General features: G+C 60.2%; 5 protein-coding genes and 2 non-coding genes across 8 annotated transcripts; 2 read left to right on the top strand and 5 right to left on the bottom strand.

The window, feature by feature from the left end:
* The first annotated feature begins 2,777 nt into the window (after window positions 1-2,777).
* EIF3G (eukaryotic translation initiation factor 3 subunit G) lies at window positions 2,778-6,615 on the top strand. Its single transcript, XM_075546671.1, has 11 exons — window positions 2,778-2,892; window positions 3,031-3,077; window positions 3,494-3,580; window positions 3,672-3,760; window positions 3,900-3,959; window positions 4,716-4,820; window positions 4,916-5,105; window positions 5,717-5,824; window positions 5,980-6,116; window positions 6,211-6,317; window positions 6,491-6,615. The coding sequence occupies exons 1-11, from the start codon at window positions 2,873-2,875 to the stop codon at window positions 6,504-6,506; spliced, it is 966 nt and encodes a 321-aa protein (XP_075402786.1). The 5' UTR covers window positions 2,778-2,872; the 3' UTR covers window positions 6,507-6,615.
* A 13-nt stretch (window positions 6,616-6,628) lies between these two features.
* On the bottom strand, window positions 6,629-8,784 carry P2RY11 (purinergic receptor P2Y11). Its single transcript, XM_075546659.1, has 2 exons — window positions 8,556-8,784; window positions 6,629-7,867 (listed from the first exon to the last, which is right to left on the bottom strand). The coding sequence occupies exons 1-2, from the start codon at window positions 8,569-8,571 to the stop codon at window positions 6,780-6,782; spliced, it is 1,104 nt and encodes a 367-aa protein (XP_075402774.1). The 5' UTR covers window positions 8,572-8,784; the 3' UTR covers window positions 6,629-6,779.
* A 141-nt stretch (window positions 8,785-8,925) lies between these two features.
* PPAN (peter pan homolog) lies at window positions 8,926-12,339 on the bottom strand. Its single transcript, XM_075546647.1, has 12 exons — window positions 12,236-12,339; window positions 11,977-12,147; window positions 11,483-11,584; window positions 11,227-11,277; window positions 10,969-11,139; window positions 10,521-10,597; window positions 10,214-10,321; window positions 10,003-10,126; window positions 9,819-9,897; window positions 9,585-9,714; window positions 9,349-9,515; window positions 8,926-9,266 (listed from the first exon to the last, which is right to left on the bottom strand). The coding sequence occupies exons 1-12, from the start codon at window positions 12,251-12,253 to the stop codon at window positions 9,049-9,051; spliced, it is 1,416 nt and encodes a 471-aa protein (XP_075402762.1). The 5' UTR covers window positions 12,254-12,339; the 3' UTR covers window positions 8,926-9,048.
* On the bottom strand, window positions 10,394-10,473 carry LOC142437919 (small nucleolar RNA U105B). The gene has a single exon (XR_012782418.1). It is a non-coding gene; the product is annotated as a small nucleolar RNA U105B (small nucleolar RNA).
* On the bottom strand, window positions 11,341-11,427 carry LOC142437898 (small nucleolar RNA SNORD105). The gene has a single exon (XR_012782400.1). It is a non-coding gene; the product is annotated as a small nucleolar RNA SNORD105 (small nucleolar RNA).
* Window positions 12,340-16,905: 4,566 nt separating the features above from the next.
* Window positions 16,906-21,606, top strand: ANGPTL6 (angiopoietin like 6). The gene is made up of 5 exons (XM_075546634.1): window positions 16,906-17,913; window positions 18,770-18,950; window positions 19,576-19,763; window positions 19,846-20,116; window positions 20,653-21,606. The coding sequence occupies exons 1-5, from the start codon at window positions 17,338-17,340 to the stop codon at window positions 20,841-20,843; spliced, it is 1,407 nt and encodes a 468-aa protein (XP_075402749.1). The 5' UTR covers window positions 16,906-17,337; the 3' UTR covers window positions 20,844-21,606.
* SHFL (shiftless antiviral inhibitor of ribosomal frameshifting) lies at window positions 21,084-24,957 on the bottom strand. Of its 2 annotated transcripts, XM_075546622.1 has the most exons (9): window positions 24,636-24,957; window positions 24,442-24,516; window positions 23,981-24,104; window positions 23,845-23,894; window positions 22,706-22,744; window positions 22,442-22,591; window positions 21,940-22,043; window positions 21,680-21,834; window positions 21,084-21,338 (listed from the first exon to the last, which is right to left on the bottom strand). In XM_075546622.1, exons 3-9 carry the CDS (start codon window positions 24,030-24,032, stop codon window positions 21,133-21,135), a joined length of 756 nt encoding a protein of 251 aa, XP_075402737.1. In that variant the 5' UTR covers window positions 24,033-24,104; window positions 24,442-24,516; window positions 24,636-24,957; the 3' UTR covers window positions 21,084-21,132. The 2 variants fall into 2 exon arrangements, with proteins under 2 accessions (XP_075402737.1, XP_075402728.1); XM_075546613.1 differs by lacking the exon at window positions 24,442-24,516.
* Window positions 24,958-25,039: the final 82 nt, after the last annotated feature.

Below are 25,039 nucleotides of genomic sequence, written 5' to 3'. Positions count from 1 at the left end.
CTCTCCTCTTGCAGGGGTTCCCCCCCCATAGAAGCATACCTCTTCAGGAGCTGTGTAGCATTTCCTTTTGTTTTGAAACAGAGTGGACCTTGTCTGTTGTGGCTAGGTGCTGTGCCCTGCAGCATCACCTTGTGCTCCACCGACCCCTTCCATCACCCAGTCCTGAGCCATCCTCTGGATCTTCCCTAGCCAGGGTCCAGCCCACTGCTGCAGCCGCTGTGTCAATGCATCCGATGGGAGGTCTTCCTCTTTTTCACAGCCACGCTGCTGTACCAGCAGGATGGCCTGCTCCAGGGGCTGGTCTCTGCTGATAACATGACCGGAGCCTCACCATCCGCGCATCTCAGAAGCTATCAGACCCATGTAGGACAATCTATTGAACCAGCCCTTGTGGCTGGACAGATAGCATGCCCCGTTTGGGCTATCACGCGCAATTCTTTACGGATATCATGGTCACACGTCTCGGCCAGATCGACTCACCCGCTGAGTCACGGGCTTGAAGGAGCATACCCAGGTGTGTTGTAGATTTGGATCGATGTTACCACGGCAACGGATAGATGTACATCTTCCAAAGAGCCTCGCGGCTGGCAAGTCTTTCCATTCCCACGACTGCACAATCTCAAACTAGCTTGGCCGGGTTTTGTGTTTCTTGGAGTACATTTGAGTTTGTACACACGTTGAGTTGGGATCGACGCAGTGGCTGTGAGCTAGTGCTAGAAATGAGATCCTTAGGAATAAGAGGTTGCCCAGTAGGATGGCTTGTGGGGGACCAGGAACCATTGTGGTACCTAAGGCTTTTTGAAAGCGAGGAGGACTTGAAGCGCTCACCAGGGAAGACTCCAGCCTTCGGGATGAATGAGCCCTCAACATAAAGCGGACAAACACACTCACAGCTGGACCGAGAGACAACGTCAAGATCAACAGAGAAGATGAAAGTGGCCAAATAACTCCTTCTACTTGGACCCACATCCAACCGATACGGAGGCCGTAGTCCAAAAAACCAAATGGCGCACTGCCTTGGGCAAACCTGCTGCAACAGGACTCCTCTGAACGGTTGAAAAGGTGTCATTTGGAGAGTTGGGGTGTGCTTGACCCAAGCCAGGACATTTTTAATTGCCTCGCATGTATGTGAAGCAATATATCAGGAAGAAGAGCACAGAAGCCTTTGAAGAGTTAGGGAGTGTTGAAGAATCCGCCATCGGAGGGCTGCCAGAAGAGTGATTCACAGGGACGCTACACACAGCAGAATGAAACAAGACCCGGTCCCTTGTCATCCTTACAACTATGGTTACGTTTGAGCCCATTGTTGTAGCTCTGGGCCAACCTATCTGATTGAAGGCTGTGGCAGTGTCAGGGGAAGCCAGCCCCCAACACAGCATTACGGGTCCGGTAGACGCAATTGTACAGCGATAATAAGTAAAGATCATAGTAAACTTGTAGAGAGCATGAGAGATAGAAGTATTGAAATAAATGGAGTCAGACACAATTCATGGTAGCATGCTCACCTCAGCCCCGCTTGGTGGTCCACGTGGAGGGAGAGAAAGAGAAAGATTTTAATGCTAGCCCAGGCTTTTATATTCTCTGGGGGATATGCAAGCCCCCTAATTACAGGTGAGGACATACATCACAAGAAGGGGTTGTGCTATACAGTAATGAGAGGGGGTAGTCTAGGGACATACACACAATAGGAAGAGGAGGGATTGGGGATATACATGTGACAAGATGGGTGGATCCTAGATACAGGATGGCAGCTTAACCTTGGATGCCACAGATCAGTTTGGCCTGTTCCCTGGCTCAACTGATAGAGACCATTAACCCATTGTCTCCAGAAGCAGGGAGCAGGCCCACTCCTGTGGTGTGGGGAGACAGCAGTCTGGCAGGGACTGCTTCCAGCAAAGATGCCTGTGAGCATCTGACTTCCCCCTACATAGTAGTTACATAATTTGGTGTCAATTTGAGAGGATTACAAGTGAAGGGGTGGAGTCTGACCTGAGCCCTTGATATCAGCTCATTTCCCCTCCCTCCCCACCCTTCCCTCATGAACCCTGGATAATTTATAAATTATTATTATTTTGTCATGTCTTACACTGTCCGACATCTCCCTTCACCCACTTTTCTAATGTTTGTACCCCAGGGATGGGGTTATATGTAGATCATTGTAATTGGTTCCCCGTTTCCACCCCACCCTCCCTCCACCTTCTGGTATCACCACTCAGCACCGGTCCTGCAGGGTTCATCTGTCCTAGATTCCCTGTGTTTCCTATCTGTGCAAGTGACACCCCAATTCCTAGCTGTACCACTGACAAGTTTTTAATGTGTCTTCCTGCAAACCTGACGCCACATTCTCCTTCGTGTAAGGTCCAGATTCTCCAATAGTTTGTGCAGCACGCTGATTGACTATGGATGGTGACAGGACACAGTCCTGAAGCAGTTTGCCTGAGTGCAAACCATGCAGTCTTCCCTTGCCTCTTGGTCTATGTACAGGTTCTGCAGGAACACGATTAACATTCTAGAATTTCCATCTCTCTAAGCCTCATTTTTGGTTTGTTTTTTTCCCAGCAAGAAAATAAGACTAGTAATTTCCCCTTCATGGTGCCTGGCCTACAGAAAGCGCGCGATAAATAGGTTTGTTATTATTATTATTATCGTTATTTTATTAAAAAGGTAAATAAGATAAGCAGTGAGTTGTGGCTGGGCCCTAACCTGGCTCCTCCTGGGTACCAGAGCCCAAAGGCACATCCAGTCCGCCTTCTCCCGCAGGGGGCGCTGTGGGAGTCCCTCGGGCCGCTCTAGACGGCGGAACCGGAAGTCTCGTTCTCCCCCTACTTCCGCTCTCGGGCCCGGGCTTGGGCTGCGTGGATAAGCTTTGGCAATGCCGACGGGAGACTTTGAGTGAGTCGAGGGGTCGCGGAGGGGGACCGGAGGGGACAGTCGGGGAGCTCTGGGGAGCCTTCTGGGGCCTGGCTGCCTCCAGGCCGCTCGAGCCGGCCACGGCTGACTCCGCTCTTTCCCACCAACTTGCCCCCACAGTTCGAAGCCCAGCTGGGCCGACCAGGTGGAGGAAGAGGGAGAGGACGGTGAGTACGCCCCGGTCGCCCCCGCCCGGTCCCCGACCCCCGCTTCGTGGCTCCGCTGTCTGACCGACCCCCCCGCCGCCCCCAGCCCGGCCAGCCTCTAGCCGGCTGCTTGTGCTCACAGTGACCGGGCCCGCTCTTCCTCCCATAGCTCTGCCTCGGTGCCAAGCAGGTGCCCCCGTGCTGGCGGGCGGGGAGGCTCAACAGCCCGTCTCCTACCTCTACTAGCTTCAGCGGAGGGGCGCTCTAGCCTGCCCCCTCGCCCCCCACCTTCTCGCGGGGCTCCGTTCTGGCCCAGGGCCCCTTCAGCCCCGCCACAGCGTGAGGCCCACACCACCAGCCCCTGGCCCCTGCCTCGCTGCCCGAAGGCAGTACAAAGGTCCCTCACGCTGGCCCCTTCTTCCCGAACCCTCGCGCAGACAAATGCGTCGTCACCAGCGAGCTCCTCAAAGGGATCCCACTGACCCCTGGCGACACCAGCCCGGAGCCCGAGCTGCTGCCCGGAGGTGAGTGCCACCCTCCTCCCCCCACCCCCTGCGCATTCTGCTCCCCACTGCCCAGGACGTGGCTCCCCTCATCCCTCCGCCTCTCTTCCAGCTCCACTGCCCCCTCCTAAGGAGGTCATCAACGGGAACATCAAGACAGTGACTGAGTACAAGATAGATGAGGATGGCAAGAAGTTCAAGGTGAGGCTTGGGGGTGGGGTGGGGGAGGGCCTAGTCGTTGGGGTTCTTGGGCTGGGATGAGGTACTATGGGGGGGAGGTTCTTCCAGCTCCAGCAGCCTTGGGTCATAGGAAGCCCACTCTCTACCCTGCTGTCTACAGATGGTCCGCACCTTCAGGATTGAGACCCGGAAGGCCTCAAAGGCTGTCGCCAGGAGGAAGGTGAGAGACCCTTGGAAGTACGTAGGGCCAACCTAGAAGGATTTGGGGTCCCCCCTCTGCCACTGCCCTTGTTTCCTGGAGTGGGTTATTAGCTAGCTAACGAAGCAGAAGCCAGGCCTGGGGGTGTTGGCACTGCCTTGGGGTCCTGAACATTTCTGTGGAGGTAGGTTTTTATTCCTCTTGGCCTGACCAACAGCAGGAAAAGAGCCAGGCCCTCCTGGTGAGGTGGTCGGAGCAGGCCCCGTTTACTGGGGCCAAGAAGCCCTAGGAAGAGTGCCGGGTACCATCTTCTGAGCATTTGCCCCATGCCGTGCTCCGTGCTGAGTGCTTTCCATGGGGTGTTTTCTTACTCAGTCCCCATAGCAACCAGGTGAGGTCTCCATTTTATAGGGAGGAAGCCGGAGGCCCAGGGTGTTTAACTGGTTCTGGACTCTTCTCAGTTGGGGGAACCACAGCACCCCTGCTCTGAACCATCCCCGGGCACTGCTTCCCCGTGGGAGTTGGTTTGAGTGCAGTCATCTGGGTGGACCCCAGCAGGACCTGTCAGCTGTGTGGCTCTTTTCCCCTCATCTCCTTGGTTTTCCCTTCTGGGACATGGGGCCTGGCTGGCACTCAGGAAATCGGACCCTCTGTTGTTGCCATTCTCGGGTGCACTTGGGATGGAGAGCAGAGCCCGAGGCCCCAGGAAGGGGTTGCTTGATGTCTGGTTGCCAGTGCAGGGGCCCTGACCTCTCTCCCATCCTGCCCCGAGCCCAGAACTGGAAGAAGTTTGGGAACTCCGAGTTTGACCCTCCCGGTCCCAACGTGGCCACCACCACAGTCAGCGACGATGTCTCCATGACGTTCATCACCAGCAAGGAGGTAAGTGGGCAGCAGCTCGGGGCCGGTGCCCAGGGTGGCCGCAGGGATGCGACAGTCCTCCTCTGAGCCGCCCCCCACCCACCCCTTCCCTCCAGGACCTGAACTGCCAGGAGGAGGAGGACCCGATGAACAAGCTCAAGGGCCAGAAGATCGTGTCCTGCCGCATCTGCAAAGGCGATCACTGGACCACCCGCTGCCCCTACAAGGACACGCTGGGGCCCATGCAGAAGGAGCTGGCCGAGCAGCTGGGCCTGTCCACTGGCGAGAAGGAGAAGCTGCCTGGAGGTGCTGGGGCTGGGGGGGTGGGGATCTCATCCCCTGCTGGCTGATAATGTCGGCACCCCAGACTGAGGGCCAGGCGGGTGCTGGGGTTGAGAACAGCACATCTCCTTGGTAGATAGAGGTGATGAGTCTGTGGGCCCTGCCCCAGAAGGCCCCTGGGCTTGCTGGTGTGGGCTGTGACCGCGTGCCTGTACCCGTCTGCACATTGAGAGCCTGGCTGCTCTGGTTCTGGTGACTTTTAACGCCTGTCCTGGCTTGTCCTGCGTATTCATGTGTGATTTGCTGATGGTGGCTCTGCATGGACAGATGCACTTGTCACCTGCTCTGTATGTGGGACCTGGGTGTGTGTGTGACTGGGCACCTCTGCCGACCACACTGCCTTTGTGGCTTCCTGCCGTCAGTGTTGCTGGCAGGTTGTGTCACTGTGTCTGCCTAATGGATGTGACCTTTCACCACAGCGTGGAGGCCTGTGCCATCTCGGTGGTCCATGGCTACGGTGGGGATGGCTGTGGGGAGGAATGGGTGGCACGGTGCTGCCAGCATCCCGGGCAGGATGGTCTGACCCAAGTCTGTGTCCGACGGGGAGTTTCTTGACTGGGGCTTTGATCTTCCAGAGTTGGAGCCTGTGCAGGCTGCCCAGAGCAAGACGGGAAAATACGTGCCGCCCAGCCTGAGGGACGGGGCCAGCCGCCGTGGGGAGTCCATGCAGCCCAACCGCAGAGGTGAGGGGGCGGGCACAGTGCAGCGGTGAGGGGTGGGTGCCTGATGCTGGCCTGCCGGGCAGGCTCATCCCAGCACGCTCTTCCCAGCACCTCTGATTACCCTGTGGGTGGGGCTAGGCAGGGCCTTCCCTGAGCTACTTTCCTCTCTCACCCAGCCGACGACAATGCCACCATCCGGGTCACCAACCTGTCCGAGGACACGCGGGAGACCGACCTCCAGGAACTCTTCCGGCCCTTTGGCTCCATCTCTCGCATCTACCTAGCGAAGGACAAGACCACCGGCCAGTCCAAGGTGGGCTGGCGGCCCCAGGAGTGGAGCAGGGAGCAAGCTGTGGGGGGCTGTCCTCCCTCGGCCTGGACGCAGCTGACTGCCTTCTCTCTCCTAGGGCTTTGCTTTCATCAGCTTCCACCGCCGCGAGGATGCTGCCCGCGCCATCGCCGGCGTGTCGGGCTTTGGCTACGACCACCTCATCCTCAACGTCGAGTGGGCCAAGTAAGCCCCGCCCCCTGCTTCCCCCTCTCCCCCCCGGCATCCAGTCACCATAGCTGCAGGGGACATTCACCCAGGCCGGACTAGTCAGCACGCCTTCTGTGGCCAAGGTGCTCGTCCACCACATGAAGGGGATCTCCCCTGCCCGCTTAATCATGTCTTCTCTCCCTTAACAGGCCGTCAACCAACTAAGCCAGCTGCCAGCACAGCTCCGGCTCAGTCCCTGGTTCGAGCACCCTCGGCGGCAGCAGCAGGAGGCCCAGAGTGGGGCCCCAAGGACAATAAAGAGGCTTGCACCCTGCTTTCTCCTCCAGTTCTCTTTATTGTCTGCCACCACCGTGCATGTGGGCCAGTCCCCTCCTCGGCGACGCTCAGGCCCCAGGACACTCGCTGCTGTGGCCTGAATCTGTCTGGCTGCAGGCCTTGCATCGTGGGGGTGGGGGCTTGTCCGGCTGTGCTCCAGGCCTATCGGGAGGTCACCTCAGAGGACCATGGGCCTGGAGGATGGTGGGAGGTAGGGGAAGTGGCTGTGTCATCGAGGGGCAGGGCTTGGCTGGAACTCTTGCGGGCCTGTCCTGTCTGGAAGCATGGGCGGCAGCAGCCTAGGCTGGGTACCACCGCCATGTAGAGCAGTGGGTGGACGCAGATGGCCAGGGGCACAAGGACACGCATGATCTGGTAGGCGGTGTAGAGGCCCCGGTCCAGCGCCGCCATGGCCTGGGCCTTAGTCACAAAGTCAGGGCACTGGGCTTGCCAGCGCTGCCGGGCATGCACATTGAGCACATGCATGATGTGGTAGGGCACGTAGGAGCTGGCGTAGAGGACCACGCCACTGGCCACCAGCGCCACGACGTGCAGCTTCTCGGCGGTGCTCATGCCGTGGCTGCGCAGCACAGCGCGGCCCAGCATGCTATAGGCCGCCAGGGTGAGCAGCAGGGGCAGGCCGCAGCCCAGGCCGGCCAGCACCAGGCTGTAGACCCAGTAGGCTCCCAGCTGGCTCTCAACCGCCGTACCCAGACACTTGACACAGACCTGGCTGCCCTTGGTACAGTTGCCCATCGTCAGGCGGGAGAAGCTGAGTGTGGGTGCGGCAAGCACGGCCGCTAGGCCCCAGCCTATGGCGCTGACGGCCCAGGCGTGTTTGGGCCGCAGGTGGCTGCGGGTGAAGAAGGGGTGGACAGTCCCCAGGTAGCGGTTGAGGCTGATGCAGGTGATGAAGATCATGCTGCCCAGCAGGTTGCAGGTGAACAGGAAGCGCTCCGCATAGCACAGGACTGCCCCGTAGTGCCAGTGCTTGGGTGGGTAGAAGTAGGCAGCCAGTGGCGGCAGCGTCAGGGCATACAGCAGGTCACTGATGGCCAGCTGCGCTGAGAAGACCACGGCTGGGGACCAGGGCCGCTGCTCCCGGGTGCTGAAGCGGTATAGGGCCAGCCCATTGCCGGTCACGGCCACCAGGAACTCAGCCACCAACAAGGACCACAAAAAGCCCTCTTGGATGCTGTTGAGGACTTGCTCCGCTGCCACCAGGAAGGGTTCTGGGCAGGGCCGCCCACCTGTGGGCACAGGGCACGGCCCGAGAATGAGGAGCTCCACATATGCAGCAGTGCTGGGCCTGAGCACCCTGCATCAGCATGCCCAAGCCCGTCCCCCATCTTCCCTGGGTGATGGGAGGGGGTGGTCCCTCTGTACTTGTGCAAAGCACCCAACCTTATTTTCCTCTCAGAACAGTCAGCAATGTTGTGGGTTCTGCTCAGGATGTGGCCCCTCACTGCCGGCCCCCGCTTCAGGCGCTCTGTCCTGCTCAGCCCCACATGACTTCTCAACTGGGCCAGTCACTGTCACGCCTACGCCTGCTCCCCACGCCCACTTCCTTCCCCTCTGAACTCATGGGCCACACAGTGATTGCTTGTTCTCACAATCTCCTCTCGGGGTCCTTGCTCTGGCTCTCCTCCCCACATCTGCCCAGTGCTCACCAGCCCTGGAACCTACTCGTCATGAGACATGTACTTTCCCTTGTGCCCTGTGCCCCAGGGAACAAACCCTTCTACCCAGTCACAGCCCTTCCAAAACCCAGGAAGTGCCTCCTGACATGCACCGCTCACCCTCTGCCACTTCTCTTTCCCCGAACTCTCAGGAAGTGCGGTGTAGACATTAGTGCCCTTACCCACTTCCCCCTGGGGCTGTCTGCCCCACCCACGGGCCAAATGGACCCGATTTCCCCCGAAACCAGGCAGGGCTCACCTGTGCTGGCCCCCATGGCTTGCGCCCAGCTGTGGCTGCTTCTCACGGTGGGTGTGCCAGCGAAGCACTCAGGACTTATAGGCGTAGGGCTGGTCTTTCCCTGAAGCCCCACCCACAGCTGGCAGAGCTGGTTGGTCCTGGGCCCCACCCCTGCCTCCTGCCTCCTTCCTCATTGCAGCCCTGGGGCGGGTGGTGGTGAACAGGAGGGGAGCTGCCAGTGGATGAAGCCTTAACCAGGCTGCCGCCGCTCCCTGTGGGATGAGCCCTTTGCTTCCCCAGGCTCAGGGTAAAGACTGGCCAGGCTTCCTTCCAGGTGTTGGCCCTTCAGCAGCCACCCTGGGCCCCCAGCCCCCAGCTCAGAGACTCAGGGTGCGTGGTGGGTTCTTTATTGTGGTTGTGGAGAGATGGCTCCTTTATAAAAGGAATAGCAGCAGCTGCACCTGAGCCCAGGGCAGCCCCTGGGCCCGTCTGGGGTGTCCAACGTTGCTGGGCCTCAGGCTCGAGCTGCCCTCTTAGGCAGCCGCACTCGGCCCTGGGCACGGCCTCGGGCAGCCTGTGGAGGACCCGCCTTGGCTTGGCCTCTTCGCAACTGGCCCTTGGGCTTTGGAGGCCTCCGGTCATGTCCTCTCTCCGGCTTCCGGTCCTTTACCCGTTGCTTCTTACTTGGAGGTCGAGCAGGCCGTCTGCGCCGGGTCAACCCAGGAAACATATCTGAAGAGAGAGGCAGGTTGGTGCCCTGGAGCCCTGGCACACACCCCCGGGCACCAGCTGCAATGACTTGTCCGTCACACACCTGCGTCAGGTTCCTTGCCCACTGCCTGGCGGAAATACTCAGCTTCATCCTCCTCCTCCTCTGGCCGGCTGGCCCCTTCTGCCTCTGGGGGGGCGCCCGGGTCCTCAGCGTCACTGTCTCCATCAGCCTCTGCGCGCGTCCTCTTCATACCTGCCAGACTCCTTTTCCTGCAGAGGCCCGTGGCCGTCAGCGAGCTGCTCCGGCCCCCAGCCCCACCACCCCTGCCCGCAACTCACTTGTGAGCCTCTCGCTGCTCCCGCTTGCGCTGTACATTCTGGGCCTGCTGGTCCTGCCTCTGTGCCTTTAGTCGCAGTCGCTCCTCCTTGGCTGCCAGCATGGCCTGCAGCTCCTCCTCTGTCTTGTGCACTGAGTAGGAAGAAGATGTTTGCCAAGACCCCTGAGCCACCCCCACCTTAAATGGCCTCAGACGCCCCCACATAGCCCCTGGCTGGCCCCCCCACCTTCCTCACCGAAACTATGGAACAGCACGTTGCCCTCGCCAACACCCTCCTGGATCTTGATGAGCTGCAGTGTTATCCGAGGGCCAATCTGGGGCGGGGGGGAGGGTAAGGAGAAGGAAGATCAGTGCTTCCTGAGGTGGTCCCATTGGTCGGGCCTGTCACTCCCCCCGAGGCTCTTCCAGCCCGGCCTCACCTCTGTGAGCCTCACTGCGCTCTGCTGGGCCTGCATGTTCCCGCGGCCAGCGATGGCCTGGGGTAGCTCGGTGATGTTGTGCTCGCCATCGGGCTCTGCCTCGCTCTCTGACAGCCCCGCGCCCCTGTTTGGGGGACACTTAGTGCTCAGCTGGGCATGCCAGGCCCCCATGGTAGCCTGGGAACCAGGCCCCCATCCACGCCTTCCTCACGTGGCCAGCAGCTCGCTGATGTCCTGCAGCCGACTCATGTTGGGGAACTTCTCCTGGAGAAGCTTCTTCATGCCACGACTGGCGCCCACAGGAACCACCTTGATGCTGCTGTGGGGCCAGAGTGTGCAGAGTAGAGCATTAGGGGTTGCAAGGGGGACAGTCTGACCCTCTCAACCTCTTCCAGGGGGAGTCAGGGCGTTTACTTTGAGACTGAGCAATCACAGAGTCTCAGCCATAGTACTGTCATCAGCCACACCCCAGGGCCCCAAATCCACGGGCGCCCTGCCCCCCCACCCCCAGCACTTACTAGTGGCGGAGATCCAGCTCCTGAGAGTCGGGATTGAAGTTAATGAGGAGGCAGCGCTTGATGGTGTTCAGGTTGACCTGGAGAGAAGGGAAGAGCCTTCGGCATGAGCCAGCCCACCCCTTAGAGCCGCCAAGGTGGTGGTGGATGGGCAGCCAGTCGGGACACTGGTTAGAAATCTGGGTCCAACAATCGACCACCCGAGTCTCCCTGGGACCCAACCTCTATCTAACCTCAGCCGGCCCACGTGTCTCACCACACCAGGGAGCTGTTAGCAACTGTTTCCATCTGTCAGGAACCCATGGGTGGCTCCGACCTCCAGACTCAGTGGGCCCTGGAGGGGCCACTTTTGGCCACAATGCTGGGAGGTGAGGCCTGAGTGACCTCGCCAAGTACCTGTGGTGTCGATGCCCTGATCTCCTGCCCACAGCCACCTGCCGCCACGGCTCACCTTGTGCACGTTGATGGAGGGAAACAGGTTCTGGAACATGGTGGCCATGAGCTTCACGTGCATGCCGTGGGGGCCGAAGCTGTTGAGCACCAGGAGGGGAGGGTGGGCAAACTGCTGTTCGTGCATGCGGTGGCGGCGCAGTGAGGAGACCACGTCGCGCACCAGCGTGTACTGTGGGGCCAGGGCAGGCTACAGTGAGGGGCCTGTCGCCTGGGGCCAACCGAGCTGCCCCAGCCTACCCCTGCCCTCGGCCCTCACCTGGTTGATGCGGAAGGTCAAGGTGGGACCTCCTGGAAGGCGAATCAGCTTCTGCAGAACAAATGGGGCTGTGAGGGTCAGAGGGTGGCTATCTGGCAGGCGGGAGAGCTGGAAGCTCGGCTCCATCTCTTCAGAGCGTTTACTTTGAAGCCAGAATCACGGCAGCTCAGAGGCACATGGGCTCATCACGAGAGCGGGGAGCAGGGCGATTGGGGCGCAGGGGGTGGGGTGGGGGCCACGCACACACAGCACTCACAAAGTAGATGTTGGTCTCCGTCTTGCTGAAGATCAGGAAATGTGTGACCCCAAGGGGCCCGGCTACCGCAACGCAGTCCTTCAGCGAGTTCTTTTTCCGGACCTGCGCAGGGGAAAGGGAATCATCAGAAAGGCCCCTTACAGAGCAACATGGACACGTCTAACGCTTTCAATAAGCCCAGGAGAGAGGGATGCTCCCGGCCCCTAGGGCCGCCTTTGCCATTTGCTTCCCAGGAAGCTCAAGACACAGACCAGCGGTTGGGAGCCAGTGATGAAGTAAGCGCTTGCTCCAGAACTTTAAGGAGAACCACGTTTCTACCCCGAGGCCCCACACCCTGCCGCCCGACTTAGGCACACACTCAAGACCCACGGAGGGTGTTCTGCGAGCGAGGCGGGGATGATGGTCCCCAGCAGGGGGCCCTGCCTCCAACCCGGAGAGACTGAGGGCTCGCCCGGCCCTTTGCCTGGAAGCCAGGGCCTAGGATGAGTGCCGACCTGCAGGCGAGTGGCGGTGAGCGGCTCCATGACCCGCCGCATGTCCAGGCTGAGCTGCCGGACGCCGCGACCCGCGCGACCCCGAGCGAACACGAACGAATGCGGCTGCGCGGCATAGGCCTCGAGGTTGCGGAGCTGCGCCTGGGCGCGCGCGCGCTTCTGGTGCCGGGACTGCGGGGGCAAGAGGCGAGGGGTGAGCGCCGCGGCCCCGGCCAGGCGCCCCTCGGTGCCCCGCGCCTCCCCGGCCGCCGCGCCTCACCCGCTTCGGCTGCCCCATGCCGCCGTCTGCCCCACGAGGCCTGCGGGAACGGCCGCTTCCGGCGCCGCCAAGTTCACTTCCGGCGCCGCCAAGCTCACTTCCGGGGCCGGCCGGCGACCACAAGAGGCGGCGCCCCTGGTGACGTCAACAGGAGGGCGGACCTGTTTCTATGGAAACCAGGGCGGGGCTTCGCCGCTTCGCGACCGAGAGCGGAACCAGGCCCCGGCAACCGCAGGTTCGAATACCGGCTCGGCTCTTTGCCGCCAACGATGCAGATTGATTCTTTTTCTTCCCCCAGTGGAGTCAGAAAGTTGCATTTCTGTTAAAGTGTAAATGGTAAATTATAATTTCGTGAGGGTACGTTCTCATAGTTTTTGCCCACCCACCCTTCCTTCCATTGACTGTACCCCTTTATTTATTGTGGTTATACTAACCAACAGAGATGTATCATCTTAGTGTCGCAAGCTGCACGGTGGCTGTCTGAGACCTGCACTGGGTCCTTCTGAGGCTTCGGGGAGACACTTGTGCAGCCTCTAAGGACAGCTCCTTCATTGTCTCCTCCACTTCTAGAGGACCCCTTTTCTCGGCGGTCGTGTTTTGTTTTGTTCTCTTCCCTTTTGTGAGCACCTCGCTCAGGTGGAATTGAGCCTCGCTCTACTCTGCTGTGAGATTCGTGCTATTGTAGCCGATAGACGCCTCTTAGTAATTTTATTTCCAGCTGTGTAGTCTTGGTATAAAATTACTCCCTGGCACTTTGGGGTCTCAGTCAGGAAAGGGTAGAACCAGTGGTAGTCATTAAGGGTGGGGGCGGGCAGTTCCTGAGGGCCAGCTGCTTGGTGGGGGCCTCTGCCTGCAGATGGAAACTCTGCCTCACCTTCTGGAAACTTAGGGCAAGGCAGGCTCTTTTATGAATAACCCCCACCGCCCCATTTCCTTTCGGAGCCCCAGTCTTGGCCTCAGGCCTCTGGCTTCTTCCCCAGAACCTTGGGGTGGGAGGAGGGGACACCCCTCCGTGGGCTGAACATTCTCTCCCCACCCCAACCCCCCTCCTCTCTTCTGTCTCTCCCTTTCCATCCTTGTCTTCTCTCCCTTCCAACCTTGTCATCAGCCACCTCTTTCACCTCTCTGGCTCTGCCCCTATTTCTATCTCCCATCTCTGTGTGGGTAGCCTGTCCCTTTCCCGCCTTTCCATCTCTTTTTCCATTGCCCCATTTCTGTCTCTTGGACTCTCTCCCTTCTGTCAACCCCTCTCTGACTTAGGAGCTTTCTTTTCTGTGTGCCGCCAGTGGGAGCAAAGGGTGGGAGGCGAAGCCTGACAGCCTCTCGAAGATCTGGGACAGTCATTTCCTTTCTGAGCCCCGGGCGTCCACTTAGGTAAGCGGTTCAGGACATTGTGAACTGGAGGACAGAGACCCGTGGGTGTCTGCTGTGCTTGTTGGTGTGGCCTTCCTTGGGGCCCGGGCCCCGGGATCCCCAACTCCATGTGAGTCTGTGCCTCTGACCTGGGACTGCATGGTGGTGTCTGCCTGCAGCATGCCACTGGGCGACTGGTTCTGTGTGAGAATACGACGTATGGGGGTGGGGGGGTGTTTCAAACAGGCAGCCATACTGTAAGCATCTGTCGGGGTCTCTTTTTGTCCAGGCTTTGTGTCTCTGCGCCTGCCAGTGCGTGACCAGGTGGACCCGGCTGAGGCGGGGTAGGGGTCTGTCCACAGGCTGTGCATGTGTGTGGGTGTACAAGTAGCCATTTAGAACACGCTGTTGTTCTCCAGGTCCGACTGTTTACAGGTGTGTGTGTGTGTGTGTGTGTGTGTGTCCATGCCACATGAAGTCCCTGGATGGTACGAATGGTCCATGCCTTGGCTAAGACCCCAAACCAAATCCCTGCTGCCATCGAGTCAATCCCGATTCATAGTGATCCTATCGATATAGGGTTCTTGAGATCGTTAAATAGATCTGGGAGAGCCAGCCTCATCTGTCTCCCTCACAGCAGCTGGTGGGTTTGAACCGCTGACCTTGCAGTTAGCAGCCCAATGCATCCCCAACAGTGCCACCCAAAACGCTGGTGGTTTCAGTCCACCAGACACTTCTTGGGCAGAGACCATTGGGTCTACATGGCCCCCAACCGGCCATTGAAAACCTGCTGGAGTCTGACATGCCAGGGGTTGCCATGAGTGAAATGAGCCGATGGTACTGGGTTTGGTTTTGGTGTGCTTGAGACACACACACACACACACACACACACACACACGCTCAGGGCTCTCTGTGGACCTCCCACTGTCTGTCTTATGCATTGTTTTGCATGCCTGCTGGGGTCTGTGCGTCTACCCTGTGGCACACGTGTCTGTGAGACAAGGGTGAGTGCGGCAGCCAAGCTTTCTGGCCCGAGTCCCATGGTGGGTGCTCTCCGGCGGTGTGACCATGGGCAAGTCGCTCTCTGAGCCTCAGTCTCCTCTGCTGTCTTATGAGGCTATATACAGAAGCTCTGGGTGGGTGGACTAGCTGAAAACGAAAAACTCAAACCCACTGCTGTCGGGTCGAGGGCGACCCACAGCAGCTCTACAGGACAGGGCAGCACTGCCCCTGGGGGTTCTTGAAGCTGTCACTCTATGGGAGCAGTGAGCCTCTTCTTTCTCCCACAGAGTGGCTGTGGGGTTTGAACACCCGACCTTGTGGGCCCCAGGGATAGTTGGATGAGATAAAAAGGGTGCAGATTTTAGAGCCTCGCTCACCTGTAACAGGTGCTCACTGAGGCTCACCTCTTTTTGCAGGGTGTGTGTGGGGTGTCTGCGGGTGCAAGCCTGCCCCTGTGCTCTTGCCTGCAGCCTCCCACGCTCTGTGCTCCGCCTGAGGGGAACGCCCAGGCCGCTGACCTGTGTTATCGGGCTCTGGAGGCCTGGGCAGGGGGTGTCTGGCCAGGCTGCCTCAGTCCTCACATGGGAAATCCTAAATATTTACAGTTGGGGCTCCAGGGCCAAGCACAGCTCCAGGCGTTGGGGGTAGGGGTGGGGGTGGGAGTGCGGAAGGGTTTGCCAAGTCTTCTTCCTGCTCTCCTACTGGCTGCTCCCCTCCCCCAGCTCAGAGGCCCCTGTGGACCCTCGTCTCTTCCTCAGACTTCCCCTGTCTTGAGCCTCGCTGGACCCAGGGCTTTGGGCGTGAGAGGTGAGAGAGAAGGTGGGGCGGTGGGCAGAGACTGTCAGGGGGGACCCTGGCCTGTGCGACAGCTGTATTCTACCTCCCGGGGATCCTTGTCATGGAGGTGGGGAGCCAGGTATCTGGTGGGGAGCACAGAGAGCACCCCACTCAGCTGTCCCCCACCCCACCCGGCTTGGGGTACGTGACGGCAGCAAACCAGCCTTGCCCGGTTCACAACCTCCCATGGTTCCCATCTCTGGAGTGCAAGCCTCCCCAAAGTCCTGGACAACTGCCCTTGTTCTCCTACAGAGCTTCCCCCCCCCAACTAATCCAGGAGCCCCTGAAGCAGGGTCCCACCTCAGGTCCTTGGCACATGCTATTCCCTCTGCCTGTTTACCCATCCGTGTCCCCAAGCTGGCCTTCAGCTCAGGAGGTTGGTTGGGGCTTTGGTCCGTCTTGGTCCCCGCTGGCTGCCTGGGACAGGTCCTGGCACAGGTAGATGCTCAGTGTGTGAATGACAGAGGCATGTGACCATGGAGGGGGCGGTGCACTGCCCTCTGTGGGTGCCAGGGCATGGGTGTCTGGACGAGAGAGATAGGCGGGGTGATGCGTGGACACCTGGAATGTGCCGCTTGCCGCCAAGCACCCGCAAGAGGCTGTGGGTGTGTGGATCTTGGTGTGCCCAGGCATGCAACCGAGTGGGGGGGGGGGGAAAGAGGCTTCTGTGTAGACAGACGGTCAAGGTATACAACCTTGAGAGGCTACTGGTGCACGGAAGGTGGGGGTGAGGGCTCATCCAATCACCCAACAAACTCGTTTTGTGAGCAGCACTGGCTGGGTGCCAGACATAGTTTTAGGCACTGGGGATGGAGCAGCAAGCAAAACCCAGCCAGGAGTGGGGTGGGGTTATTTTGGTGGAGAATTATGGACTATTTTAGATAAGAGGAGCTACTCTAAATGGGGTGGCTGGGGGGGGGGGAGGCGTTATGAGCAGGGACACATCTAAGCTGAAACCCAGATAATGCTGAGGGAGCGAACTTGGTAACACCTATCCTTACCAAGCGCCAGCCACCAAACCCAAACCCACACCCCATGGTATCCTGTCTCCATCTTCTCCCGCCCCCCAAACCTGGTACAATTGAGTGGGAGGCTTCCAGGCTGATGGAAACGTGCAGCGAAGGCTTTGAGGTGGAGGGAGTATGACAGGTCCAACAGGGGCGAGCGTGGCTGGAGAGGCAGAGGGAGGAGGCAGGGAGGTGGCCCGGCTGCGCGGGCGTGGCTTGTGGCCACTGGAGGAATTTTCTCCGAGGGAGGTAGGAGCCAAGGAGGCTATGGGGGAGACGGACTCACAGGCGCCCTCGGGCGGCCGTGGAGATGATAGACTGGGGAGGGAACACGGAGCAGGACCAGGAAGGCTGGTGTACCCAGACCCGCGTGGTTTCCTGCGCTGGAAGGGTGGGGCGAGGGGGACCCGGAGGAATTCCATGTCTAAACAGAAGAGCCTGCGGGGGAGGTGGATCACAGTGCCCCCAGGATCCTTGCCCTTGCTGTTCCCTGCCTGCGGCGCTCTTCTCCCCAGACAGCCTCAGAACTTTCTTCCTCCCCTTCCCGGGTCCCGCCGTGTTCCCTCCCTAGAACTCTCGGTCCCTCGGGTTGTTTTTCTTAGCACTTCGCACCACCTCACAGGCCCTGTTTTACCCGCTGGTCTTGTTTCTGGTCCTGGAATTTCGCGTCGTGCTGCTGATTGCCCTCGCCACGATTAAAACGGGGCGGGCATACAGTACGCGCTCAATACGAGACCCTGGGAGGCGTGCAGCCCCGCAGGGCGCCGGGAACTCGGTGGAGGGGCTCGGGCGAGGTACACTGGGCGCATCGCCGTCGCCTTCTCGCGCCCGGCAGACGGGTCTGTTGGGAGCATCGGGGCCGGGCGGCCGGCTGCCACCTCCTTCTCTGCCCGCAGGTCCACCATGACGGCGCCCCCGTGGCGCGCGCTGCAGCTGCTGCTCCTGCTGGGCGCGTCGTGGGCGCGGGCAGGCGCCCCCAGGTGCACCTACACCTTCGTGCTGCCCCAGCAGAAGTTCACGGGCGCCGTGTGCTGGAGCGGGTCGGCGGCCGGGCGGCCGGGGCCGGGGGCAGTCAACGCTAGCGAGGTGGCGGCCCTGCGCGTGCGCGTGGGTCGCCACGAGCAGCTGCTGCGCGAGCTGCAGCGGGTGGCGGCGGCCGACGGCGCCGTGGCCGGCGAGGTGCGCGCGCTGCGCAAAGAGAGCCGCGGCCTGAGCGCGCGCCTGGGCCAGCTGCGCGCGCAGCTGCAGCACGAGGCGGGGCCTGGGGCGGGGCCTGGCCAGGGGGCGGAGCCCGCCGCGGCCCTAGCGTTGTTGGGCGAGCGCGTGCTCAACGCGTCGGCCGAAGCGCAGCGCGCCGCCGCCCGCTTCCACGAGCTGGACGTCAAGTTCCGGGAGCTGGCGCAGCTGGTCAGCCAGCAGAGCGGCCTCATTGCCCGCCTGGAACGCCTGTGCCCGGGGGGCATGGGCGGGCAGCAGCAGGTAATCCCGCAGCCACTCCTGTGTGCATGTCCTCTTGTAACCCTGAGCCTCTGACCCTCACTTGCAAAATCCCAAACACTTTGAAAGCTGAATTTTGGCCTTAGCTCTTCTGGATCAACATGCGACTAAACTAAAGCGGTTTAATTTTTCACTGTTCACTTACTGGGATTAGTCATAGGTTCTTGTTTCAGGCATAGTATTAGTCTGTGGATAAAGACCAAAAACTGAGTTGAGGTTCTATTATACCGTATAAAACTAAACACTGCCATCAAGTCCATTACAACTCATAGTGACCCTATAGGATAGGTGCGTACTGCCCTTACAGCTTTTGATCCGAGACTGTAATTCTTTACAGGAGTAGAAAGCCCTGTATGTCTCCCGAGGATCCCGGTGGTTTTGAACTGCTGACCTTGAGGTTAGCAGCCCAGTGCACAACCACTCACTCCGACACCGGGGATTCTATGTTATATACATATAGGCCATGCTCTGAATCTTGGAACATCTGTTCCTGTGTTTTAAATAAGAAATGATTGTGTGCGCATCCCCAGCATGGACAGGGTCTGGGAGATTCTGTAAGGTAACGCCCAGTGTCAGATGCATGATTGCTTTTCTGAGGAGCTAGCCACAGATAGTTACACTGCCGAATTCCAGAGTGGGGATTTAAGTCCAGCTCTGCTATTGAGGGTCCAGAGTTAGGTTCTGAGCAGGATCAATAATGGGGCAGGACATCCTACCTTCCTCATGTCCTGCTTATCTGGGTACAGGGACAATTACCCATCATCCATGATGCTGGGGTGGGAAGGGCTTTGGCCAAGGGGTAGTGCCATCCCATCCCAGGCCTTCTTGGCCTCTGCAGGTTCTGCCCCCACCCTTGGTGCCTGTGGTTCCTGTCAGCCTGGTGGGTGGCATCAGTGACAGCGGCAGGAGGCTGGACCCAGCCCTGGAGACCCTGAAAGACCAGACCTCACGACAGCAGGGGCTGCTGCTGGCATCACCCACACCCGCAGGGCATCCTGCAGCCTCCACTAAGCCGGCAGGTAGGTCAGAGGCAGGGCTGTTGGGGTTGTGGAGAACTAGGGGATTCCAGGTGCAGTGTGGATAAGGGAACGCAGACAGGTCAGGTTTTTAAAGGCAGATTCCTCCCTTGGGGCTGAAAGAAATGCTTTTAATTTGAAGACAAGACCCTGAGGTGTGGCTTTTATCAAGATGCAAAGATGAGCAGAAGGCCCCATTGTTCTCCCTCAGTGCACCTGGTGGGTCTGAACTGCTGACCTTGTGGTTAGCAGGCCAACATGTAGCCCACTGTATCACCAGGATTCCCCAGTACAGCTTTTTAGTACAGCACTCTTATTCTGACACAGGGACAGGGAATTTAGGGCTGTTATGTTGGAGGGTAGGTTTAGACTGGGGTGTTCAGGACTGCTGGTGTGGAGCCCACAGAACAGAGTTAAACACACCAGGCTTTGTATCTGGTCCTTGAGCCAAGTGGGACCTAGCACCTCACTCAGGTAAGAAAATGGGTATGGGGGCTCTTATTCTGGTAGGGGGACAGGAGAGGCAGGCCGTTGCTTCTGCTGAGGGACCCAGGAACAGGAAGGATGCTATTCTAGCAAGAGGCTGGTGGGTTGAGGCTGTGTGTCCCCCGCATCCCTGTGCCCGCAGGCCCGTGGCGGGACTGTGCAGCGGCCCAGCAGGCAGGCCATGATCAGAGTGGAGTGTATGAGCTGCGGCCAGGCCGGCATGTGGTGATGGCCTGGTGCGAGCAACAGCTGGAGGGGGGTGGCTGGACGGTGATCCAGAAGCGACAAGATGGCTCCGTCAACTTCTTCACCACCTGGACGCACTACAAGGTGGGCGGGCAGAGAGGTGTATGGGAGGGGCTGGGCAGTGGCGGGGTCCTCTCCTGATTGCCCCACATTCCTGCCCTGCCAGGCAGGCTTTGGGCGGCCGGATGGGGAATACTGGCTGGGCCTGGAGCCTGTGCACCAGCTGACCAGCCGCGGGGACCATGAGCTGCTGGTGCTCCTGGAAGACTGGGGGGGCCGTGGGGCACGCGCCCACTACGATAGTTTCTCCTTGGAGCCCGAGAGTGACCATTACCGCCTGCGGCTTGGCCAGTACCACGGTGACGCTGGCGACTCGCTCTCCTGGCACAATGACAAGCCCTTCAGCACTGTGGACAGGGACCGGGACTCCTATTCTGGTAAGGCTAGCTTCCTTGGTGGTGGTGGGGGGGTTGTGTGTGTGGGTGGGGGGCAGAGGCGAGAAGAGGGGTGTAAGACTTTCATTCTAGTGAGGGGAGGCAAAGGGTTGGGGTCAGTTACTCTCTGGTAAGGGCAAGCAACTTTTATTCTGGTAAAAGAGAACAAGGCATAGCACTTTTATTCTGGTGAGGGGACCAGAAGTCCAGATTCTTTCTCTGATAGGGGAGGCTCAGGACACGTCAGGTGAGAGAGCTAAGGCTCTTTCTCAAGAAACCTGTCTTCTCCAGCACATCCACACTTGATAAGCCAAGAGAAAGAATCTAGCTTACAGGAAGGTTGGGAAAGGTAGACGTTTGTATTGTGCTCAGCAGACAGAATTACGGCTATTATCCTGAAGAAAATGGGGCAGGCAGGGCCAGGGCTTCTATTCTGCTGAGGAGATGGAGGGCTGGGCTTTTAGGTAGTTAAGAGTGGGTAGGGTCAGGGGGCAGAGGCTTTTCTATTGGTGAGAGCACACGGACTCTCTGGCCCTTAGGTAACTGTGCGCTGTACCATCGGGGAGGCTGGTGGTACCATGCCTGTGCCCACTCCAACCTCAACGGCGTGTGGCACCGCGGCGGCCACTACCGCAACCGCTATCAGGACGGCGTCTACTGGGCCGAGTTCCGTGGGGGCGCGTATTCCCTCAAGAAGGCTGCCATGCTGATCCGGCCCCTGAGGCTCTGACCCGTCAGTCCCCCCGCCCCCTCCACCCCCCACCGTCTTCTTCAGGAGCCCAACTGGCCCTGGCCACACTGCCTCTGTGGTGGAGAGTTGGCCCTGTCCCAAAGACCCTGCCGTCCGTCCGGATCCACTCCCCAAGATCCTGCCAATGGGAGCCCGCCACCCCGTTTGGCTCCTCAAGCGGCGCTCTCCCAGTTGGCGCTTGCCTTTTGAGACAACACAGAAGTAGCCACAGACCGCGTCTGGTTTGCATCGGGTTTGCATTGACACGTGGAGGGTGGGGTGAGGGATGTCATGCTCCATGCCCACCCTCCTCCTCTTCCTCCAGGTCCTCAAGGATCAGGTCATCCAGGTCTTCCAGGAGGTCCCCCTGGCTCAGGCAGGTGGCCACGGTAGAGCCACTGCTGATGTGGGGGTTGCTGGGGTGGAGGACTTGGGGCAGGTGGTTCTGCTTCCGGCTCTTGGGGTGTGCACAGGAGGTCCCAGGCAGGTGGGGCTCTGGGGAGGGACAGGGGCTGCGGTCACGAGGCCGTGTGAAGCTCTGTGGCTCCCACATGGGACTCTGGGAACAGAAGGCACGCACATGGAGCTCGCCGGGCAGAGGCCACAGGGTCACTTGGATGTGGCCATAGAAAAACCACAGAGCTGCACAGCCCAGCCCATGAGAAGTGTGTGGAAGGAGAGGATGCCACAGAGGAGGCTACAGGGGCAGAGACCCTGGGTCACCTGGGGTCACCGGGATGGGGACCATGGACAACACATGGTATGGAAGGAGGGCCTGCCACCAGTCTGACCTCGGTTCTTCTGACCGAGGCCAGGGAGCGGGGCTGGGGCCTCACCTCTTCGGTTGCAGCAGTCGGCCGCCAAGCAGGAGTGGGGTTGGGTGCTGCGGCGCTGTGCGTCCCATTTCCGGCGTGGGGGCAGGATCAGTGTCGGAAACACGGGGAAGCCGCACCGATAGCAGGGGGACTGGCACCCCATCTGTGCCCAGCCCCTGGGGGTGGGCAGGGTGTGAGTGTCCCAGTCCAGAAAGGGTGGGCAGGGCAGGGGCAGGGGGCAGGGCTAGGGTTGAGGGTGGGCTAGGGGTCAGTGCCCTCACCGGAACTCATGCCCACATTTCGAGCAGTGGAACTCAGCCACGCCCCACATCTTGTCTAATGGCACAGGCTCGTAGCGCTTCCGGCATTTCCGGCATCGGGACACCTGGGAGGGGGGACGGGCAGAAGGGAGGGGGCTTACTGGGGTCAGCGTTGATGAACTGGATCATCTTATGACCAAGCTGGGCATTTCTTCTTGCTCCCTCTCCACCATCGGCACATAGGATCAGTCCCTACATCCCACGCCCCACCTGGTTGTTAAGTATATCGGGGAAAGGATGCCACAGGTGGTGGTGGGGGGCAGGTTTGAATTCCATGGTAGTGGCCAAGGAGTGGGGTCGGAGGTCAGCTCAGCTGGCTTAGTATGAGTGGGGGGCACTCTGCTCTCCTGGGGGCCAGGGCCCTCAAGACCAAGCCTAGAGGAGTCAGGGGCTGGGCTCCCCAAAGTTGATCCTTGGTTAGCAGTCCAGCCATGAGGATGGGGCTCAGGAGTTAGGTTGTCACCTGCTTCCGCTGGGGTACCCGGCGCCACCAGACATGGTCGCAGGGGGAGCACGCAAACTGACGCTCCGAAGAGGGGATCAGGTTGTCCTGGGCACGCTGGAACATGCGCAGGTTGGCTTCTGTCAGTGGCAGGAGCGAAGTCGCCACTGTCTGTGAAGTCGGAGTGGACGAGGATGAGAGGGGCGTCACAGCCTCTCTACCCCGTGCCTGGACAGGTGCCCCTTTCCATCGCACACCCTGGCCTGCCCCCTAGTGCCCACTCACCTGGATGTCCTGGTCCTGCTTCATGTCCTCTGGGGGGTCCTAGATGGAGACACCAGGGGCAGACTCTGGGGGCAGGACCCTGTCCCCTCTGAGAGAGTACGGTACCCCTAACTCAGGCTGAGCTGACTGAGCAGCCCCCATTTCTGGAGAGCCAGAACCTGATCGGGCACCCGTCAGAACACCCCTAAGAGTAATATACATGCGTTATCCCTGTTGCTCAGCTAGGGAAACTGAGGCCCAGACCTGGGAGCATGTGCTCTTTCGTATGGTGACAGGCCTGTACCTTTTTGGGCTTTGGGTTCCCAGAGACGGGGGTTCAAACCCCAGCACCCCCAAGTGCAGCTATGGTCCCCTGGGCTATCTCAAGAGTGCAGACTCTGGCTCCAGGTGGCAGTGGCCATAGTTCAATTATCAGCTACTGGCTGGGCTAAACTGGCACATGGCTTCATCCCTCGGTACCTCAGTATCCCAGTCTGTCAAATTGGGAGGGCAGAGAAGAGGCCCTGTCTCACGGGGAGGGAAGGGGGTGGAGCCACAGGGAGGATGGAATGTGGAATGTCCTGAGCCCTGGGACCGGAAGTGTTCAGTCACAGGCCCCCTTTGCTATTATGTTTATATCCCCCATCCACAGCTGTAAGCCAGGCCTTTCGGCAGTGGTCACCCTCAGTCCACCGGCTACCAAGGCCATCTTTCCCAGGGGGCAGAGGAGCCGGGTCACACAGGCCCTGCAAAGCCCACCCTTCATCCATCCATCCAGAGAACACAGGGGCTTCCTGCTGCTCTCTCTTCCCCACCTTTCTGGGGACCCCTTGCTCACCTCCAAGCCTTTGCTTTGGCCAGCCCCCTTCCACTCCCTGTTCCTCTGCCTTCTCCCTATCTTTGAAGACTTCCCATCACCTCCTCCAAGCAGCCCTCCCTGACTTCCAGGTTTCCTCTACACTGACATGAATCCTGGCTCCTTCCTCATTTGCTGGATCCCCTTCCTCAATTTCACGCAGCCAGCACGGGATTGGGCACAGCTTGCCAGATCCACCATGGGGAATCGAATGAGGCTGAACCTGGAGTTTGACCAGAAGGTGGGAGGGCCCATCGCTTCTACCCCACCTTCCCCAGGCCTTGGAGGGAAGGGGGCAGGTTACCTGGGTCGGCAGGTTGTTACCCAGTTCCTGTCCGTCTTTCTGCTTTACCTCTGGCGAGGAGACGACACGTAAGTGCTCGGCCCCTGGAGCCCCCCTCCCCGAGGCTGGACTCCCTCTGGGGCTCCCACCAACTCACCGTACACGATGGAGCGCCCCACTCCCGTGTGGTCGCTGGCAAACCTCCTCATCAGAGTCCCTGCCTTCCTCGAGGGCACCTTTCCGTGGAACTTCTCCCGCAGGCGCCGAACGCTCTTTTCCAGCTGCGACGGGAACCGAGGGGGCCCCGTGGGGGCAGGAGAGGTGCGCCGCGCCCCGCCCCCACCCCCACCCCGGCACTATTCACCCGGCCAGAAGTTGAGCCTTGGCTGGGGCCGGGCGCCCGCCTCCCCTCACCCCATCTTTCTAGGGCCTTTCCTGGAAAAAGCCAAAGTCCCCACCGGACCTTGGTGGTTAGGACGCGGAAGGGCCTGGGGCAAGAGTGCTAGGCTTTCCAGAGGGAGGCGAGCCAGGTAACCCCTGGCCTTGGACTCCTGATCCCGAAGTGTCTCTTCCCCCCTCCCCCCAATACCCCCACCCCGCGATTTTGCTCCGGGAGACCTCATTTCGTTCTGGGAGAGGCAGGGGGGGGGGTCACTCTTTCCGAGAGGGGCGCGCACCGGTCCGCTGCAGGGTCTGGATGGATGATGGGGGATCCACGGGAGCTGCGAAGCTCCCTCGGCGTCCCTGGCCCCCCCCGCCCCCCACCCCCGGCGCCTCTGGAGGGCCCCCGGCGGGCGCTTGCCATCACTTACCTCCACGTCCTCCTGAGACATGGTGGCGGCGGCGGCGCAGCGCTCCACGAGGGTCTCCGTTGCGCGCCCAGCCGACCCGCTACCTCGCCGCGCCCGTCGGTCCGGCAGCCGCGCAGGGCTGGGGGCGGCGCCTCGGTGCGGCCCGCCCCGCCTTCCCGGCCCCCTCTTTCGCTTTCGTTTCTGCACGCGCGGTGCGCCTTGGCTCCGCCTCGTCTCCGCCCCGCTCCTGCGCCCCCGACCCGGCGGGCGCTCGAGGTCCGCGCCCTGCGGCGCAGCGTGCAGACCTCGGGTGGGGGCAGCGGCGCGGTCTCTGCAGCGGGTCACATGTCCCCACGCTGCGCGGGGTCCGCGTCTTCACGTCCCTCGTGGGGGCGGGGCCGCATCGGAAGGCCGCCTGGATCGCC

The sequence above is a fragment of the Tenrec ecaudatus genome, chromosome 1 (genome assembly GCF_050624435.1).
Source record: "Tenrec ecaudatus isolate mTenEca1 chromosome 1, mTenEca1.hap1, whole genome shotgun sequence".
Lineage (NCBI taxonomy): Eukaryota > Metazoa > Chordata > Mammalia > Afrosoricida > Tenrecidae > Tenrec > Tenrec ecaudatus.
The sequence above is the reverse complement of the archived record's forward strand: the minus strand, read 5'-3'. Positions and strand labels throughout refer to the sequence as shown.

Excerpts from the sequence above, each read along its gene's own strand:
- ANGPTL6 (XM_075546634.1), top strand. The coding sequence starts at position 17,338 with ATGACGGCGCCCCCGTGGCGCGCGCTGCAGCTGCTGCTCCTGCTGGGC. Across the intron at positions 18,951-19,575 it reads AGCCTCCACTAAGCCGGCAG|GCCCGTGGCGGGACTGTGCA; the intron begins GTAGGTCAGAGG and ends CTGTGCCCGCAG. Across the intron at positions 20,117-20,652 it reads GGACCGGGACTCCTATTCTG|GTAACTGTGCGCTGTACCAT; the intron begins GTAAGGCTAGCT and ends TCTGGCCCTTAG.
- PPAN (XM_075546647.1), bottom strand. Across the intron at positions 11,278-11,482 it reads CGGAGACCAACATCTACTTT|AAGCTGATTCGCCTTCCAGG; the intron begins GTGAGTGCTGTG and ends TTTGTTCTGCAG. Across the intron at positions 9,516-9,584 it reads GAGCAGCGAGAGGCTCACAA|GAAAAGGAGTCTGGCAGGTA; the intron begins GTGAGTTGCGGG and ends GGGCCTCTGCAG.
- SHFL (XM_075546613.1), bottom strand. The coding sequence starts at position 24,656 with ATGTCTCAGGAGGACGTGGAG. Across the intron at positions 22,044-22,441 it reads GGGTACCCCAGCGGAAGCAG|GTGTCCCGATGCCGGAAATG; the intron begins GTGACAACCTAA and ends CCCCCCTCCCAG. Across the intron at positions 21,835-21,939 it reads AAATGTGGGCATGAGTTCCG|GGGCTGGGCACAGATGGGGT; the intron begins GTGAGGGCACTG and ends GCCCACCCCCAG.
- EIF3G (XM_075546671.1), top strand. The coding sequence starts at position 2,873 with ATGCCGACGGGAGACTTTGA. Across the intron at positions 3,960-4,715 it reads AGGCTGTCGCCAGGAGGAAG|AACTGGAAGAAGTTTGGGAA; the intron begins GTGAGAGACCCT and ends CCCCGAGCCCAG. Across the intron at positions 5,825-5,979 it reads CATGCAGCCCAACCGCAGAG|CCGACGACAATGCCACCATC; the intron begins GTGAGGGGGCGG and ends TCTCTCACCCAG.